The sequence below is a fragment of the Bos taurus genome, chromosome 5 (assembly GCF_002263795.3).
Source record: "Bos taurus isolate L1 Dominette 01449 registration number 42190680 breed Hereford chromosome 5, ARS-UCD2.0, whole genome shotgun sequence".
Taxonomy (NCBI): domain Eukaryota; kingdom Metazoa; phylum Chordata; class Mammalia; order Artiodactyla; family Bovidae; genus Bos; species Bos taurus.
This window is the reverse complement of record NC_037332.1, coordinates 112,636,233-112,654,682: the sequence shown is the minus strand read 5'-3', so window position 1 is coordinate 112,654,682 and position 18,450 is coordinate 112,636,233. Positions and strand designations below refer to the sequence as shown.

Sequence of the window (18,450 nt, the reverse complement as noted above, 5' to 3'; positions counted from 1 at the left end):
TAGACACTGTTCCGGCCCCCACTTTGTAGATGAGACTGACGCATGTGGCAGGGACTTGGCCCAGGTCACATAGCAGATGTGATACAGTCCAGGAGGGTGGGCCACTGAACCCCAAATGAGCTGTTTGGGGTGTCGTCCCCCAGCCCCCTCCCCCAGGACCCAGATAGACAGGCAGCTCTGGGCCAGGCTGAGTCACAGTTGAGGGTTTATTGCCAGTGTCAGGAAGGATGGGGGATCCAGGAGTCTGGTGGGGGTCTCAGGAGGTCTGACTGGATACTGTGGGGCCATGAGTGGGGCGGCCCAGGGTTGCTGTTAACACAGTCTGCCTCCTGGTTGGTGCCTAAAAGGGGGGAGCCTACTCCTGGTGGGGGTGCGGGTGTCTTAGGGGTTCCCAGGAGTTAACCTGCACCAGTAAACCTTCCTCCGAGGAAGCCAGGGAGCCTGTTCCTCAGGTGAAAGGCTTCAGGCCTTGCTTGAGTAGGCCCAGCTCAAACTGGGGCCATTCTGAGTTTTAGGGGGCTGGCCAGTGCATCCTAACAGCTCTGGTCTTCCAGCCTCCGGACAGAGGTGGGGTACACATAGCTACAGGGCCGGGATCCTCCTAGACAGTCACTGACCCCATATCGTGGGCATTTGGGCCCCTCTTTTACTCAGACTGGGTCTCCTGAGGGTGACCCCCTGGCAAGACCTCCTTTGAACCCCGTTTTTTCCCCCACCAGGTGATGTGTTCTCTGGAAGGGAGTGTCGGGGGTGGGGGCCACTACCCAATAGTGCACACAAACCCGTCCTGGTCAAAGGGGAGAGGGCTGCCACGCATTTAAGGGATGGACAAGATGGGGACCACACCTCGGCCACTGGCCTGTGGGGGGCCAGCGGGAGCCTCTACCGCATGGCTTTGGGAACAGGGTCCAGCAAGGGGCCTGCAGGGCTGGTGGTCTCCCAGGCTAAGGGCTTATTCTGGTGGGTGCCCCTGCCCGGCCCTGCCTGAGGGGTGTGTGTGTGTCCACTGCTGGGTCCTCGCAGCTGTGATGGGTGGGCACGGGCTGAGCATCAGTGGGGTTTGTGAGTCAGGGCAAAGGGGGTGGCTCCGTCCAGGCTTGGGGCGCTATGCCCCCACCCCACTGAAGACCCTTAGCTCCAAGGAGGGCGGAGGCGGAGAGGCTCAGCGCGGCCCAGGGTGGTGGACGTGGCCTCAGTTTGGGGTTCACAGCCATTGCCAGGCTGCGGAGGAAGGGCTGGCCTTGTGCTCCCCAAACTGCCTCCTACCTCTCCAGTGTGCTGGGGGGAAAGGAGGAAGGAGCCGGGGCTGGGCCTTGGCAGTGGGGAAGAGGGTCTGTCTGCCTCCTGGTTTCACCCTCTTCCCCTGCAAGAGGCCAGGGGGTTCTCCCAAAGCACTCACTGGCCTGGCTTCTGGGGGAGAGAGATCCAGGTCCCAGGGGGAGACCCCAGCCCAGAGGGGAAGATGTGAGTGGCACAGGGAGAGTCGCCCCCAACAACCCCGCCGGCCAGGCCTGAGGCAGAGGCGAGGGGAGCAAGCTGGTAGGGCAGGGCCCACCAATGCCCTGACTCCCAGCCCCAGGCCTGACACGGGCCCGCAGAGGCTCAGTGGACCCTGGGACGGGTATTAGGAGGGCAAGGGGGTCCTGTGCATATGTGGCGGGGAGGGGCAGGAGGAGAACGCAGATAAGCAGAGAAGGCAGGTCTGGTGGCTTCCGCCTCGGTCCAGCTCACACGAGGGTCACGGGGTGGATGGAGGCCCACACTCATGTCCACAAGCACAGACACACATGTTCACACCGAGGCCGCCCGGGGGACTGGCGCAGCCGGCACGGTGGGGCGCAGGGCTGGCTGCGGCCCGTCTACCCTGTGTGGCTCCCTCCCTCCCTCGGCGGCTGGCACGGGGGCCCCCAGCCTAGGAGCCCACAACCTGGCCGGACCACGTCTCGTGGGGAGTGTGTGGGGCCAGCTGGGTGAGCACCACCTCCACGGCTTGGAACTTCTGGTTCTTGGGCGGGATCGGGCACACCTTGTAGGTCACCTCGTCGCCTTCCACGGGCACGTACTCCCCCTCGATGCTGGTGCGGGGAGAGGGGTGTCAGCCCGGGAGAGGCCTCGTCCCTGGACAGCCCCTGTGGTCTGGCCTGAGGGCAGCCTCACCCTGGGCCTCCCGAGGCTGCGGAGCCAGAGCCAGACTCGTAAAAGAGAAATCAAAACCTCCCCTCGCGATGCTATAAAGCAGGGGTCCCCAACCTCCGGGATCTGATGCCGGATGATCTGAGGCGAAGCTGATAATAGAAGCAAAGCCCACGGTAAACGCAGTGTGCTGGAATCATCCTGACATCATCCCTCTCCGGTCCATGGAAAAATTGTCTTCCACGAAACCGGTCCCTGGTGCCAGAAAGGTTGGGGACCACTGCTATAATGTTCAGAGTGTGAGAGGACTCGGGGAGGTCCCCAAGGCTCAGGGCTCAGGGACTCCACAGGCCACACCTGGCATGAGGGCTGGGGTCCAGACCAAGACCACCCCGCCTCTCCTAGCCCCCCTCTGGGCTGAAAGGCCCAGAGGCTGGCCCAGCCCTCTAAACCCCCATGGTGTGGGAATAGGATCCAGGACTCAGGTGGTGGCTCCCAGGGCTTCTGGGGTTCCCCCTTCTCCACCTGGCCCCAGCCCTCCTCCACCCCTGCCCCTGAAGGCCCTAGGAGCAAAAAAAGCTGCCAGGACCACAGACTTCAGCCAGTGAGGGCAGAGGCCTAGGGAGGCATTTTGGAGGCACTGCTGGGACCCTGTAGCAGGGCCCAGCCGAGAATGGGGAGCTGGGAGGGACTCACTCAGACACGTGCACGAAGATGTCTTCCGACCCGTTCTCGGGGGTGATGAAGCCGTGGCCCTGTGAGCGTGAGAACTGCTTACAGATGCCCTTGAACACCGGGCCAGCCGAGGCACGGGCTGTCCTACAGATAGGGTAGGAGGCTTGGACATGTGGCCTGAGCACGCCACCCCCTGCTTCCCTGGACCACCCCCCACCCCAGCCCTCCTGCGCCCTGCCTGCAGAGCCTGCCTAGAAAACCCTCCCCGGAGCAGAAACCACCTATCATGCGACTAGTTCAGTCCTCTCATCACCCCACTGGACAATAAGGAGACAGGCCCAGAGAGGGAAAACTGACCCCTAGACTGTAGCCCACCGAGCTCCTCTGTCCCTGGAATTCTCCAGGCAAGAATACTGGAGTGGGTAGCCATTCCCTTCTCCAGGGATCTTCCCGACCCAGGGATCTAATCCAGGTCTCCCACACTGCAGGCAGATTCTTTACTGTTCAAGTCGCCAGGGAAGCCCAGGTGGCTGGCACAAATCTCCTCTTCAATTTGACTCCCCCCAGTGACCTAATTCTGAAGGCCCAGGGCTGGTCTCTATCCAGCCTGCCCGCCTCTCTCCAGAGGTCAGCCACGTGCCACGGCTCTTGGCCAGGCAGTTTCATCCTCCTCTCCTGATACATCTTCCAAGGCCAGCTAGGACATCTTCCCTGAAGCCCGATGCTGGGTCCTCACCCCCAACCCTGCCAACTGTCGTGAACTGTGGACAAACTCCCCCTGAATTATAAGCAGTTTGTGGACTGAGGTGTTGCCTTTTTTATCACTGGATCCCCTGGGGAAGGAGCTCCATACAGCTTGGTAGACTGAATGAATGAATGCTCGTGGTTACTAGAAGGTCCTTACACAGCTCCCCTGCCCTCGGGTGAGGACAAAAGGGGATGGTGGAGGAAGAGGCCGGACAGCCCCACCTGGAGCCCTGTCTTGGGAAAGATCAGCGGAGCCTGGGCGAGGGGCAGGTACTCACGCTGAATACGTCCTGGTCCGTTTGGTGGGCAGGGGACTGGGCAGGTCCCGAGATGAGACACTGCCTCGCTCCCAGACCCTGCTGCCCTCCCGGTGGAAGGGGAAGGTGGGCCAGACAGGGGACTTGGGGGAGTGCAGCGGGGGCACGACCGCGGGCGGCGTAGGCTCCGAAGTCATGGCGGGGCCAGCGGGAGAGCCAGGCGGGCTCCCAGGCGCAGGGGCCGGAGAAGGGCTTGGGCGTCCTGACGGGCAGGGCCCGGCCTGGCCCTGCTCGGCGGCCTCACCAGCCACAGGCTCCGTCTGGAAGGGGGGAGAGAGAGGTACAGGTGAGTGTGGTCCAGGGTGGGCAGCTTCCGGACACACGTCTGGAGGGCTGGGCCTGCCTGCTGCTCCCAACCGTGAGTTCAGGCCACTCACAGCCCCTCCCTGACACAGGGTCCTCACCAGAAAGACAAAGGTCTTAGAACCTTGCTGCAGCCTGAACTGTGTTCTCCTAAAATTCACCTATTGAAATCTGAAGCCCTCAATGTGATGGTATTTGGAGATGGGGGCGTTTGGGAGGTAACTGGGTTTAGATGAGGTAAGGAAAGGGACTTTCCTGGTGGTCTACTGGCTAAGACTCTTCGCTCCCAATGCAGGGGGCCCAAGTTTGATCCTCGGTCAGGGAAGTAGATCCCACGTGCAGCAATTAAGAGTTCGCATGCCACAACTAAAGATTCCCAAGTGCTGCAACTAAGACCCGGAGCAGCCAAATAAATAAAAAAGTATTTACATGAGGTCAGGAGGGTGGGGCCCTCATTATGGGATTGGTGTCCTTAGAAGGAGATACCCTTCCCTCCTCATGCCTGCCCAAGAGCTTGCCTCCCCTCCTCTTGCCTTGTGAGGACACAGCCAGCAGGGGGCGTGCGTGCGTGCTAAGTCGCTTTATTACTTTTCCACTCTTGCGACCCCCCTGGACTGTAGCCCGCCAGGCTCCTCTGTCCATGGGATTCTCCAAGCAAGAATACTGAAGTGGGTTGTCAGTCATTTCCTTCTCCAGGGGATCTTCCTGACCCAGGGATCGAACCTGCATCTCTTGCATCTCCCGTGTTGGCAGGTGGGTTCTTTACTGCTGAGCCACCTGGGAAGCCCTAGCACAGGGTGGTCTACAAGTTAGGAAGAGAACATTCCCCGGAACCAGACCATGCTGCCACACGGAACTTGGACCGCTAGTCTCTAGAACCGGAATATCTCCATGGAGATATTCACTAAATATCTCCGTGGAGCCCCCCGTCTGTGGTGTTTTGTTAATGGTGGACCGAGCTGACTGAGACTAACCACAAAGTCCTTCTAGCTTGTAGTTCAATTCTTCAACTTGGAGGCCTAGGAGGCGGGATGCACAAAGTGGCCGATGACCTGGAACAGTTTGGCACAATTACCAGCAGTTTCCAATCTATAGACCTGGGTCTGAATCTCAGCTTTGTCACCTGTAACCTGGTGACCTCAAGCAAGCCACTCAACAGTTTCAACATAGTGGGTGGGAGTGTGGGCTCCAGACCCCAATGACCTGGGTTTGAATCCTTCTCTAACTATTGGCTGTGCAGCCTTGGTCAACACTCATAGCCTTTGACTTGGTTTCCTGTTTTGTAAAATGGGAAAAGCATTGGTTCTTATTTCATAGAGAGATCACTGAGAGGATTAGATGACATTCTACATACTTAGAAGTAGGACTGGGGTATGGTGAGCTCTTTGTAATGTTGGAGATTTTTCCTTAGCCCCAGTTTCTTCCTCTCTAAAAGGAAGTTGAGAATGCTTACCGTGCAAAGGGACTATGGCTTCAATGATTTAGTGTGTGTGTGAGTGATAGCATTTGACATCTTGTAGATACCCGATAAATTGCTATTATCAATGCTAATCCATAGAAGTTCCCCTGACAGCAGCTCAGTGCCTGGATAAACTTAAAAAAAAAAATCATTCTTTTTATTTTGGGGGGGCTGCATCGGGTCTTAGTTGGGCACGCAGGATCTTTCGTTGAGCGGTCAGGGTTAGTTGCCCTGAGTGTGTGGGATTTTAGTTGCCAAATCAGGAATCAAACCTGCATCTATTGCATTGGAAGGCTGATTCTTAACCACTCTACCACCAGGGAAGTCCTTCGTCCTGTATTTTTCTCTGCGAAGGAAGAGAATGTAGTTACCCCATCCATGCACCCATTCACCCTCTGGGTCCCCTGGGATGGAAAACTCTTGGCTCCAAGAGACGCTAGACTATTTGTTGAGCCTGGAGCGGGTGGCCTGCCACAGCGGGGCGAGCAGGACGCCTGGACCAGGAGAGCTCCAGTTTCGCTGCATGTTAGCTGTTGGCTTGGGTAGCACTTCTACTAGCCTCAGCTTCCTCTTGAGAGTCCCCTGGACTGCAAGATCAAACCAGCTAATCCTAAAGGAAATCAACCCTGAGTACTCTTGGGTAGGACTGATGCTGAAGCTGAAGCTCCAATACTTTGGCCACGTGATGCAAAGAGCCAACTCATTGGAAAAGATCCTGATGCTGGGAAAGATTGAGAGCAGGAGAAGGGGGCAGCAGAGGATGAGATGGTTGGGTGGCATCACCAACTCAATGGACATGAGTTTGAGCAAACTCTGGGAGATGGTGAAGGACTGGGAAGTCTGGTGTGCTGCAGTCCATGGGGTCGAAAAGAGCAGGACACGACTGAGTGACTGAACAACAGCTTCCTCACCTGTACAACGGAGCTGAGAAACCCTGCCTCACTCCCTCATGGGCTATGGTGAGGCTTGACTAAGCAGGGATATAAAGACTTGCCCACGGCCCATGACATACAGGAGTGAGGGTGACAGGCTCTCCACCTCCTCGCCCCCATTCCTTCACTCCCCCACCACCCTGGGGCCAGAGGTGAATCTCTGAGCTAAGTCTATTTCTGACCTCCATCTCTTCTCTGCCCCCTGCAAACCCATAGTTTCCAGGGAAGAGTTTAAGATGCCTTCGGACTCTAGAGCCCTGCATGGACTGGAATAGCTGAGGAGTCACCCCCACTCAACTCCCTGGCAGGTCTCCTGGCCACTGTTCAATGTCCTACAGCAGGTGGGACTTTTCTGGGTCAAGGTGATGAGCTGGCTCTGCCGTCCCTGGGGGTGGAGATTCAGTGTCCTTCCCCCTCAGCAGGCCCCCAACACATCCCATCCAGCCCGCAGAGATGCTGTGGGGGCATGGGGAGGCAGACAGAGGGTCAGAATTGCCCCTCAGGGTCCTTCATGCTGAGGTGCGGTTTTTCTCTCTGAGCCCACCTGAGGAGGCAGGCAGGGGCCAGGTTTAGCATTTTTATCCCCATTTAGTTAACTAATTGAATTAATTAAATCAACCCTGAATATTCATTGAAAGGACTGATGCTGAAGCGAAAGCTCCAATACTTTGGCCACCTGATGCAAAGAGCCATCTCATTGGAAAAGACCCTGATGCTGGAAAAGATTGAAGGCAGGAGAAGTAGGGGACGACAGAGGATGAGATGGTTGGATGGCATCACCAACTCGATGGACATGAGTTTGAGCAAGCTCCGGGAGAGGGTGACAGACAGGGGAGCCTGGCATCCTGTAGTCCGTGGGGTCGCAAAGAGTCTGACACGATTGAGCGACTGAACAACAACAAGCTAATCAATTAACTTTTAAAAGCCAAGTATTGAACCTGCCCCCTTGGCAGTGAAAGAGCAGAGTCCTAACCACTGGACCTCCAGGGAATTCCCTTGTCCCCATTTTAGCGTGAAGAAAATGGAGGCTTCAAGAAGAAAAGCGATCACACAAAACTTGCACATGAATGTCCACAGCAGCATTATTCATAAAAGCCCCAAAGTGGAAAGAACCCAAAGGCCCATCCCCAGATAAAGAGATGAACATGTGGTTTATGTCTTTATGTGGTTCACCACGAAACAGAACATGATTCAGCCATAAAAAGAAATGAAGTTTTGATAGAGCTATACGACAGCTGGACTTGAAACCTTGAACCTTGAAGTCATGCTGCTAGGTGGAAGAAGCCAGTCATAAAAGATGACATATTACCTGATTCCACGTATGTGAAATGTTCAGAAGTGGCAAACCCATGGAGATGGGAAGATTAGTGGTTCTAGGGGTTGGGAAGGGCGAAGGAAAATGAGGAATGACATCTAATGGGTACAGAGTTTCTTTTTGGGGGTGATGGAAATGTCCTCAAGTTGACTATCATGATGTTGCACAGCTCTGTAAATACACTAAAAGCCACTGACTTGTCCATCATAAACAGATAAATTATATAGTGTGGGAACGATACCTCAATAACACCGTTAGGGAAAAGGAAGACAGGCAGCAAAGCTACCCAGGATGACAGCAGAAAAGCAGGAGATGCCCTGGGGTGCACTCCTGGGTGCCCCCTACCCTACCTGGGTGAGGGTGGCAGGTGGCAGGGAGAGAAACTCGGCCTCCCTTTCTCCAGGAAGCAAGGCGGTCCTGGGCGGCCCACTGCACAGTTTTCCCAGGCCTGGTACTGTGCTTGGCAGTGACAGCCTGTGCTGGGAGGTCGCCGGGGGTGGAGGGGAGGGAAGGAGGTAGGGGAGGGGCTGAGGCGGTCCACAGCTGTTGCCAGGGAGATGCAGCTGAGCTGGGCCCTGCTCCGGCCAGCCAGGCCTCCGGACCCAAGACTGAATGAGCCTGGCTCTCAGGTTCCATGCCACGTGGGCAGTGGGGAGGGGTAAGGGGCACTATCCAAGGTAGGGGTGGAGGGCAGCCTCCTCCTTCCCCTCCCGCAGTGGGCCAGGCAGCAGAGGGGAAGGGGAAGGAGATGGAATAACAGCAGCGATAGACATGTATGCCTTCCCACTCCCCATCCATCACCCCACCCACCCTGGGAGAAGGTGGGGAGTTGGCCTTCGGGAAGGATTTGGGGCTGGGATCTCCCCTCTCTCCTTCCTCTGCTAGAAAATGAGGATTACAAGAGCACCTCCTCCAAGGGCATCAGTGAGGACGACACGGGATGGAGTGTGGGAGCACTGAGTAGGTGCTAGATGAGAGGGTGCTCCTCCCAGGCAGGGTGGCTAAGGTGGGCACGGGCTGCAGGGGGAGAGGGAGTGGGTGAAAGGAGAGACCCTGGAGCCAAACCCACTCTTTATTCTCACCTCTCCTGTTTCCCCAAGGACTCGCCCACCCACTAGGTCCCTGCCCTGCCCCTCATAGTTTCTCCTTTCATTTAGTCCCTGTGTCAGTACTGTAAGGCTCTTGCTATTATGACCCCATTTTGTAGACGAGAAAACTGAGGCTCAGGGAGGCTGTCACTCACTCGGGGCCACACAGCAATTAATGTCTGAACCAGAGCTTGAACCAGGGCAGTCTGACTCGAGCCCTGGAGTGGGGAGTCAGGAGTCCTGGGTTCAGTCCTTGTATTGCTACTGACTTGCTGTGTGACCTTGGACAGAGTCTTTGCCTCTCTGATCCATGCCAGAGCCCTGGACTTGAAGAAGCTGCACAGTGCAGGGTAGCCTGGGAAACTAGAGAGAGCCAAACAAGGGGATGCAGAGCAAGCCTCCAGCTCAGATTCTTTCTCCAGAATGTTGCTGCAGAAGGGGCGAGGGAAGACAGGGCTTTGATCGTCTGAATGCTATATACAGTCTTTACAAAAAAGTCCTTTTTAAGTCTTTATTGAACTTGTTACAATACTGCTTCTATTTTATGTTTTGATTTTGTGGCCACCATTCATATGGGATTTTAGCTCACTGACCAGGAATAGAGCAGCACTCCCTGCAGTGAAAGGTGAAGTCGTAACCACTGGACTGCCAGGGAGTCCACAGAAATTATTTTCCATTTTTAAATCTCCCAGTTGCCGCAAAATGTTGAAATTACAATTGTGTCCATTTTACAAATGAGGAAGCTGAAGCTCAGAGAAGTGAAGTGACTTGCCCAAGGTCACACAGCAGGTAAGCAACAGAGGCCAGATTTGTCTGAAAGCAAATGGTGTCTTCCTCTGAGGATAAGTTCCCAGAAGAATTTTCCCTGAGAAAGCAAAGGGGAAATAACCGAGAGCAGAGAACTAGATGTGTTTGTAGAACATTTGGTTCAACTCAAACAGAGCTAGAGCCTGACCCCCAAGGGATTTGGTGTGCCTGCCTGGGGCCATCTCTGGCCTGGAATGATGCCCTTCAGAACTAGCAGCTGGAGGGCAAGAGGACAGCCTGAGTCCCAGATGACCCAGGATTGACTCCTGGCTCTAGAGTGTCCTAGCGGGGTGACCCTCCCTCAAAACAATATATTTATTTATTTAGATATTTGGCTGTACCAGATCTTAGTTGTGGTCTGTGGGATCTTTAATTGCAACATGTGGGATCCAGTTCCCTGATCAGGGGTCGAAGCCTTAGCACCCTGCATTGGGAGCTTGGTGTTTTAGCCACTGGACTATCAGGGAAGTCTCAACACTTCCTCTTTGAGACTCACTCTGGTGGTGGTTTATTAAGTCGTGTCCAATAGTCCATGGACTCTTGTGACTCCGTGGACTGTAACTTGCCAAGCTCCTCTGTCCATGGAATTCTCCAGGCAAGAATACTGGAGTGGGTTGCCATTTCCTTCTCCAGAGACTCAGTCTACCCATCTGTCAAATAGCGTGAATCATAGTCCCTGTCCAGGTTCCAAGAGGAGCCAAGGAGCTGTGTCAGTGGTGCCCCTGAGAGTATTTTGGTTCTGACCCTGCCAGCCAAGCTCCTCTTCATTTCCCTGCATGAAGATCAAGCCCCAGAAGTTCCGCAGACAAAAGGCCAGGGGAGGTAAAAATAAAACATCAGAGCTGTTCAGAGATAACCCTAGGCAAGGTCCTGATATAGCCTCATGGTGCTGTGAATGGTGATTCAGCCACATCAGCAGGTGACCATCAGCCTGGTGCTGGGGCTCCTCCAATTATCCACTCCCCCAAAAGAACTGGGCAGGAGATGGCTGTCAGAGTCTTCTGCTGACCCTGTGAATCCCTTTCCTTTTGGGCAGGTCAGGGAAATGAAGCTGGCTCAACCACCCGGTGCTGTGTGACCTAGGGCAAGCACCTGCCCTTCTCTGGGCCTCAATTTTCTCCTCGGCTACATGAATCATCATTGATCCAGATGACGCATGAGGGTCACTCCACCTCTCCTCTGAGGTTGTCAAAAACACATGCTTAACTGAGTGTGATTGCCAGGCACTGGGACAACAAACAGAAGAAGAGACAACCCTGCCTTGAGAGAGCCTGGGTCCGGTGGGGAACAGACAGACAAGCAGAACACAGGGTGGTTGGTCACGGCAAGATCACGGCCACCATCGATGGATTAGCAACCACGTGCCAAGAGGCGTGCAAGCACTTTGCCCCCTTTCCTCATTTATTCCTCACAACAGCCCTACAAGGTAATTATCATTATAACCCCATTCTTCAGAGGAGTAAACTGAGGCCCAGAGAGGTGAAGAGTCTTGCTGGGGTCACACAGCCAGTTGGGGCACGCACTTTAGCACCCTAGGTGGGGGCAGGACAGAGGCCTCAGGCAGGAGGGAGGGAGGGAGGACCTGCTGGTCCCTGCAAACTCCCGCCGCCCCTGCAGAAGGAAGAACGGGGCTTGGGGTTCTATTCCTGGCTTTGTGCTGACTCAGACCGTGACCTTGGGTGAGTCACTTGCCAACTACGGCAAGCTTAAAAACAACTCCCTCCATAAAAGCATCCCAGCCCAAGCCCCCACTGAAAAGGAGCAGACAGTGGGAGGCGTGGGTCCGATGACTTAGGGGGAAGGACAGGGAACACAGGGTGATGGGGGAAGGGCTTTCCGGACTTTGAAGTCTTACCCAGGATGGGCCTGAGGAGGGCGAGGAGACAGCCTCAGGACCACCAGGCAGACGCCAACTCTTCCCCAGTGCCCCTGCCCTCTCCCAGCCTCTCAGACACTCCTTAAAATACATCAGTGCCAAAGCTGCTGGAGCAGCTGGAGGTGACCTAATTAAACCTGGTTCTTTCCCTCTCCCACAGCGTGTGTGTGTGTGTGTGTGTGTGTGTGCGTGTGCATATGTGTGTGTGCGTGTGTATGGGGTGGGGGGGCACTGCCCCAGCCAATACTCGAGCTTAATTGAGACCCTTTAACTCTCCTCCTTGTCATGTCCCCAGGTTGCCCTGGAGGGCTCCTATGATTAAGGCCTTTGGGCTTCGTGGGCATTAGTGAGGGTATGGATGCCAGGATGGGCACCACGAGACAGCCCTGCTCACATCCCAGCCCCGCCGGGCTGTATGACCCTGGGCAAGTTGCTTTCCCACTCTGAGCCCTCCTTGGAAAGAGGAATGGACTGGTCAAAGTCATACTTAAGAGTGGCTGAGCTTGAACTCAAATCAACAGGACCCATGGGATTTCCAGCATGCCAGGCCACTTATCCTGGTGCCCATCATTTCGCTGGCTTGGGGCAGGGGGAAGAGCCGCCCCATTGCTTCTTGCCTCCCATAGTAATGGTCTGCGTGGACAAAGGTCCGAATTGCCCCGAGCCCTCCTCTTCCCCCGAGTCTTCGGGTCCTGGCCGTGTTAGTTGTGACCAGTGTGATGAGCTCAGCCAGGCCCTGAGCGCCCTCTGCTGGTGCCACTCCGGGGGACTTGCCTCCAGGCCAGCCTGCGGGTTTCCTTCCCTCAACAGCCAGCAAAGTGGGACCCCCAAGTTCCTCCTAGGGCGGCTCCCTTCACGGCCAGCGGACTTCAGTGACCACTGCCCATCCCCTCTCGCCAGGCCTGGGAGAAAGCTCTGTGACCAAGATTGTCCTCTGGCCTCTCCCAGGCCCTTGTGAGCTGGTTCCTACTTACACCTGTCTTTTCTTTTTGGTTTTTTTTTTGGAGGAGGGTCAGACAGACCCAGAGGGGTGGGGCAAATATGGGAAATAGATGTTTTTTGAAAAGACTTCAAGGAAATGCTGGGGGGAGGAGAGATCCAGAATTTGGAGGACTCAGAGGCTTCTGAGATAGTCATGTTTGCAGGACAGGCTCCCCATCCCCCAGGGGGCTGCAGACAGCCCCCTTCCCAGGGAGAGGCCTCCCCTGGAGCCCATCCAGGCAGGCATGCTGCCAGGCTCTCAGAAAGGTGGCCCACCCTCCACCCGGGTGCACTTCCTCCTCCCCTCCCCCAGCCCCAGCGGATGCAGCAGTTCACAGTCTGTATTTATTATTGTTCTCGCTCCCCGCGGCCCCCTCCCCTCTCCCTGAGAAGAGTCTGCAGGCTGGCAGATTGGCAGGAACCTGCTGTCTCCCTTGTGGGTGCCAGCATCACCCCTTATCTCCGCCTGGACTCCTTGTGCCAGGGTCAGGCCACTTGGGGACTTGGCACTACTACCCAAGGCTGCCTGAGTCCCTGAATGCCATGGCAGGGGACCCAGCGGACCCTGGCTGATCACCCCTGCCCTCCAGGGGCTGCGCCTGGCAAGGGTGGAGGTCAGCGCGAGACCAGCCTGCCTGGGAGAGGAGTGGCCTTGGGAGAAGCGAAAGCTCCTGGTGGGGATGGCTCCCAGGCCACGGGGAAATAATAGCGTGGAGCCGCCTCTCCAAGCCAATTAGCCCAATTATCCCCAACACCTCACGGAAGAAACAGAGTCAGGATGAGACAGCTGCTCCAGGTCCAGCTGTCTGCCTGCCACCCCACCCCCGCCCCCGACGGTCCCTCCCTGGCCCCAGCCCCAAATTCCAGGGGGAACGATCCATGTCGCTCCCTGCTGCACTCCGCTTTCAGTGTCTGGTAGGAACCCAATTGTTTTCCAGTCATTCTCTCCCCCCTGGTTCCCAGACAGGAGGCTGCGGCTACGGCTTGGCAGGTGTCTGCTGTTCTCTGCCTCTTGAGCCAGACACAAGTCCCAGACACACACACACACAGACGCCCTTTCACAGGGAACCACGCAGCCTCAGCTTCCCTTGGGGGCCAGGCAGAGCGAGGGAGGGGGGCGGGATGGCCGGGTGGGCTCTTCCACACTCACACATGCCTGCCTCTCCTCTGTAAACTGGACTGGGCTGGGCCAGCCCAAGGGGAGGGGGCCCACCTTCCCAGAGCCTCCCCCTCTCACCATTGCACCTCCCTCTGCCCCCCGTCGTTAAAGCCAGTTTCCAGGGCTGGAGCGCCCGACGTCCCAGGGTCCTAGCCCCTTACCTCTCCCTGGCGGCCGAGGTCCCACACAGCCTCCTGCAGCCGTTCAGACTCCGTCTCTCTCTGGCGTGCTTGGAGCTGATGAGCAGGGATGGGTCTGAGAGATGTGCTGTGTGTCTGACTCTGTGTGTGTGTGTGTGTGTGTGTGTGTGTGTGTGTGAGCATGCGGCACCTCAGGCCCCTCACTCACTCACACACGCCTTCCTCCTGACGTCAGGAAGAGCAGGAGGGAGGGACCGGGGTGGGAATTTGTACTCCCTGCTTAAAGGGACACCGGGCCCCTGAGTCAGACACGGGCAGTGTGAGAGAGTGAGCTGCGTCTCTCGGGGCCTCCGAAGCTTCTTTTTCTGGAAAGTGGCTTTTATTGCCAGGCCAGGGTATAATTTGCCCTGCCAGGTGGGAGTAGCTGCTGAGGAATGCAAGGGGGAAGAGCTTGGGGACAGCCTGCATTCCTGGCAGTTAGAGAGCAAGGAGGGTGGTGAGTGTGTGTGTGTGTGTGTGTGTGTGTGTGTCTGCCAGGAGGCCGTGGGGTGGAGGGTGAGTCTGGAAGAGTGGAGGCCGCATCAGGGCCCCAGGGACTTGCCATCCGCCCTCTCCCTTCTGTCCCCTCAGCAGAGTGGCCCCTGCCCTCCACTGCTGTCTCCCTCCCTTGGCTCTGGGCTCCTCCTCAGTGAACCCATGTGGGCAAGTCTAGTCGCAAGAACTCATGTCTTCCTCTGTCTAGCCCGTGGCAGACCCTGAGCTGTTTCTGCTGGGTTGAACTGAATTGAAGAGGCCCCTAAGGGAGTGAAAGGTGGCTACACACACAGACTCCACAGCCTGGGAAGCCCTGGGTGTGTCTCAGCCCTGGCGCTTCCAAGCTGGGTGACCTGGGCAAGCCTCTCACGACTCTGGAAAGCAGAGAAGGAGGCCCTTGCTGAGGGGGCTGTCGGAGGCTCCAGGGCAGCCAGTGTACAAGCCTGGCTGGAGACCCCCCCCCCAAAGACTGGCTCCTCGTCCCCCTACCCATCCCTTCTTCTCAGGAAAGAAGAAAGTCTGTCCTTCGTATATCTTTAGTATAGCTGACGCAGCCTGGCATTTTCAGAAGAAGTCTTATTAAAATAAAAAGGAGCAGAGAGTTTTAAGGGAGGCCAGAAAGATACAAATACCTAATAAAAATGGCTAGTAAGAGGCACTGAGGGCAACCCAATGAGTTGGGTGAGTGCACGAGTCAATGAACAAATGATGTGGTCAGAACTGCAGGAAGAGATCTTCTCTGGCACAAGGGCAGTGACTTTTTAAAAAATATTTTTTAAATATCTATTTATTTATTTAGTCGTGCTGGGTCTTAGTTTTGGCATGTGGGCTCTAGTTCCCTGACCAGGATTGATCCCCGGCCCCCCGCATGGGGAGCACAGAGTCCCAGCTACAGGACCACCGGGGAAGTCCCAAAGGTAGTACTTGAAGTAGAAAAGTCCGGAGTTGGTTCAGCCTTGAGTCTTGATGGCTGCACGGTGGATTATGGGCCAGCAGAGGGAAGTAGTCAGGGAGGACCTCTCTGGAGTGATGATGTTTAAGCTGAGCCCCTGGTGACAAGAAGCAGCCAGTCTTGCCAGGGTCTAGAGAGAACCGTGGGAAGAGGGGGTGGTTTTTCCGAAGGCCCTCAGGTGGGTGTGAGTGCTGGCGTGCCAGAGCTCTGGGAAGAAGGCTGGTGTGGCTGGAGGGGGCGTGGGAGGGGAGAGGTAGGCTATGAGTCTGGAGGCCAAGAAGCAGGGCCTCAAAGGCCAGCTCTGAGGAGGCTGTGGTTTGGTCTGCTGTAGACCAGGGCCAAGGGCCTTACCCCTCCCTGCACATCCAGCCTCCCCTTCTCTGAGGCCCTCCCTGCCCCGCAGGCAGGCGGGCGAGCAAGTGCTGCGGCTGCCAGGCAGCCGGGAGCCGTGAATGAAGGAGGCTGGGCTGAGGTTTGAAGTAGTATTATGATTATTCTCCACGAAGACGGGAGGGCACAGCTGTTCATTCAGGAAATGAGCAGCCCAAGGCACCGCCCACCCACCCACCAGCAGCTGAGTAACAAAGAAATCAGCTGCTTAAAACCAGGGGCTCCGCCATGCAGGCTATTTCTGTGAAAACCCAAGAATTCAAAAGCTCACCCCCTAGAAATCCTTCCTCACTTTGGTGAGGCTGTAGAGGTGGGTCAGGAGAGAGAAGCCCCTTAGTCCTGTTGGTTCCAACTGAACTTTAAAATCCCCATTTCGTTACTGACCATCAGCCCACCCGTGGGGCCCCGTCCTGGCCTTCCAAGGCCTTGAATCCACAAAACCCTTTAAGGTACAGGCACTCCTCCTAAGTGTTGGTGCCACTTGACAGATGCCGAAACTTTGGCACAGAGAGTTTAAGAAACTTACCCAGCACCACACGGCTGGTAACGGAGCTGGAATTAAAGCACGAGAATTCTGGCTTCGTTATTCTTGTTCTTTCTGCTGTATCACACTGCTCTGAAGTGTCTTCAGTTCCCTGGACACCCGTATCCTCTGCTGTGGGACTCATCTGCTGCCTGTACTAGCAATTTTATTTTTATTTATTTATTCATTTTAAATGTCACTGGTTTGTGCAGCCCTCCATAAGCATCCTATTTATTTATTTACTTTTCAGTTAATTCATTAACTCGGCCACACTGGATCTTTGTTGCAGCTCGTGGGCTCAGTAGTTGCCTTGTGTGAACTTAGTTGCCCTGAAGCACAGGGGATCTTGGTTCCCCCATCCGGGATTGAACCCTCATCTCCTGCATTGGAAAGTGGATTCTTTTTTTTTTTTTAATTTTTGGCCTGGGTCTTTGTTGCTGCATGAGGAAGTTCTGCATGTCATGCCCTGCCACCAAAAAACAAAAAAAAACACAAACACTGCATATTCAAGGAACTTAGGGTTTCTGATGTGGCTGGTGCAGAGAATAGCAGGGCAGAGGCCATGCTGTGTGGGGTCTGGGGGGGGTGCCTGACAAGAGGTCCGCTCCTCATCTGAAATGAGATGGTGTTGCTGGCAGCCTCACGGCTTGTCCAGGATAACGGTCAGGGCAGGCAAGATGTTGGGGGTGTGGGATACTCTCCTGGCCTTGCCTGGGGCTGGAGCCTGCCCTAAGGTGCATGGGTGAGCATCTCCTTGTGCTGTAGCTGCCTGGATCTCCTCAAGTCATTAGGAGGAGCTCTTTGTGATGAGAAGAGGGGGGTCCCTGACCCTCGGCCAGCCTCCCCTGCACCCTTCCCAGAGGATTGGGGTCAGCCAGGCTGACCCCCAGCTGACCTGGCCCTGGGATGGCTGTGAGGTGGGCCTCGATCAGCCATCTGCCCTCAGGTCCTGAACACCTCCAGCCTTCCCAAACTGAGTGCTCCCTCCACGCTCACCATCCGAGCAAGGCCGTCCCTAACCGCCTTGGCTACAGGGGCAGTCGCCCCACCCTCACCATCAGATTTGCCTGTGAGCTTTCTCAGCAGCAGGGCCTGAGAGAGGACCTGCCTCTGTTTGTTTTCCTGTTTCCTGCAAGTCCTCCTTGCCGGAGCACAAGCCCCCCAGAGCAGGGCCTCCTGCACAGTAACCCTAACAAACATCTATTGACTTTTTCTACTTTGCTTTCTGGCTCAAACCAGGACAGAGAGTAACGTCCTGGGATGCTCTGTTTAGGTTCCTTCTAGGATCACCGTTCCCAGTGCTCCCCAGCTGTCCACGGCAGGGTCTGTGTCATTCTGGGCCTTTCCAGACAAAGTCAAGGGCATCATCCTGCTCCTCAGAGCCTCCATGCCTTGAGAACCTGGAGAAGGCCCTCCGAGAGCTCAGAATCAGGAAAATCCAGAAAATACCTGGTTAGTTTATATTTTATAATTGAAACGTTCCTAACCAATTAAAATTGGTTAGTTTCTATTTTGGGCTTCTCTTGTAGCTCAGAGAAGGCAATGGCAACCCACTCCAGTACTCTTGCCTGGAAAATCCCATGGACGGAGGAGCCTGGTAGGCTGCAGTCCATGGGGTTGCACAGAGTCAGACACGACTGAGGCGACTTAGCAGCAGCAGCAGCAGCTTGTAGCTCAGTTGGTAAAGAATCTGCCTGCAATACAGGAGACCCGTGTTCGATCCTTGGGTCAGGAAGATCCCCTGGAGAAGGGAATGGCTACCCACTCTAGTATTCTTCCCTGGAGAATCCCATAGACAGAGGAGCCTGGCAGGAGGTCCCAAGAGTTGGACACGACTTAGTGACTAAACCACCCACAGTTTCCACTTTATAATTGAGATGTTTTTCTCTTTGTTTTGACTGCTAGAAATCTTGGAGCCAAATTCTTCCTTTGTCAATAGCAAGTTCATTTACAGGGCCATGCGTAGCTCAGGGTTAATGCTTTCTTTTCCTGCTCTGATTTAATCATCCAATAAATATTTGTCCTGGGCTTATTGTGCACTTGACACTTTTCTAAGTGCTGTAGTGGGAAATCAACAGTGAACAAAACAGACACAAACCCCTGTCTTCGTGGCACTTAC

The 18,450-nt window shown here is 55.5% G+C and overlaps 1 protein-coding gene across 2 annotated transcripts; it reads right to left on the bottom strand.

The window, feature by feature from the left end:
- Window positions 1–188: 188 nt before the first annotated feature.
- On the bottom strand, window positions 189–14,096 carry CSDC2 (cold shock domain containing C2). 2 transcript variants are annotated; one of them, XM_024991815.2, is made up of 4 exons: window positions 8,232–8,339; window positions 3,834–4,132; window positions 2,830–2,952; window positions 189–2,075 (listed from the first exon to the last, which is right to left on the bottom strand). In XM_024991815.2, the coding sequence occupies exons 2-4, from the start codon at window positions 4,007–4,009 to the stop codon at window positions 1,913–1,915; spliced, it is 462 nt and encodes a 153-aa protein (XP_024847583.1). In that variant the 5' UTR covers window positions 4,010–4,132; window positions 8,232–8,339; the 3' UTR covers window positions 189–1,912.
- Window positions 14,097–18,450: the final 4,354 nt, after the last annotated feature.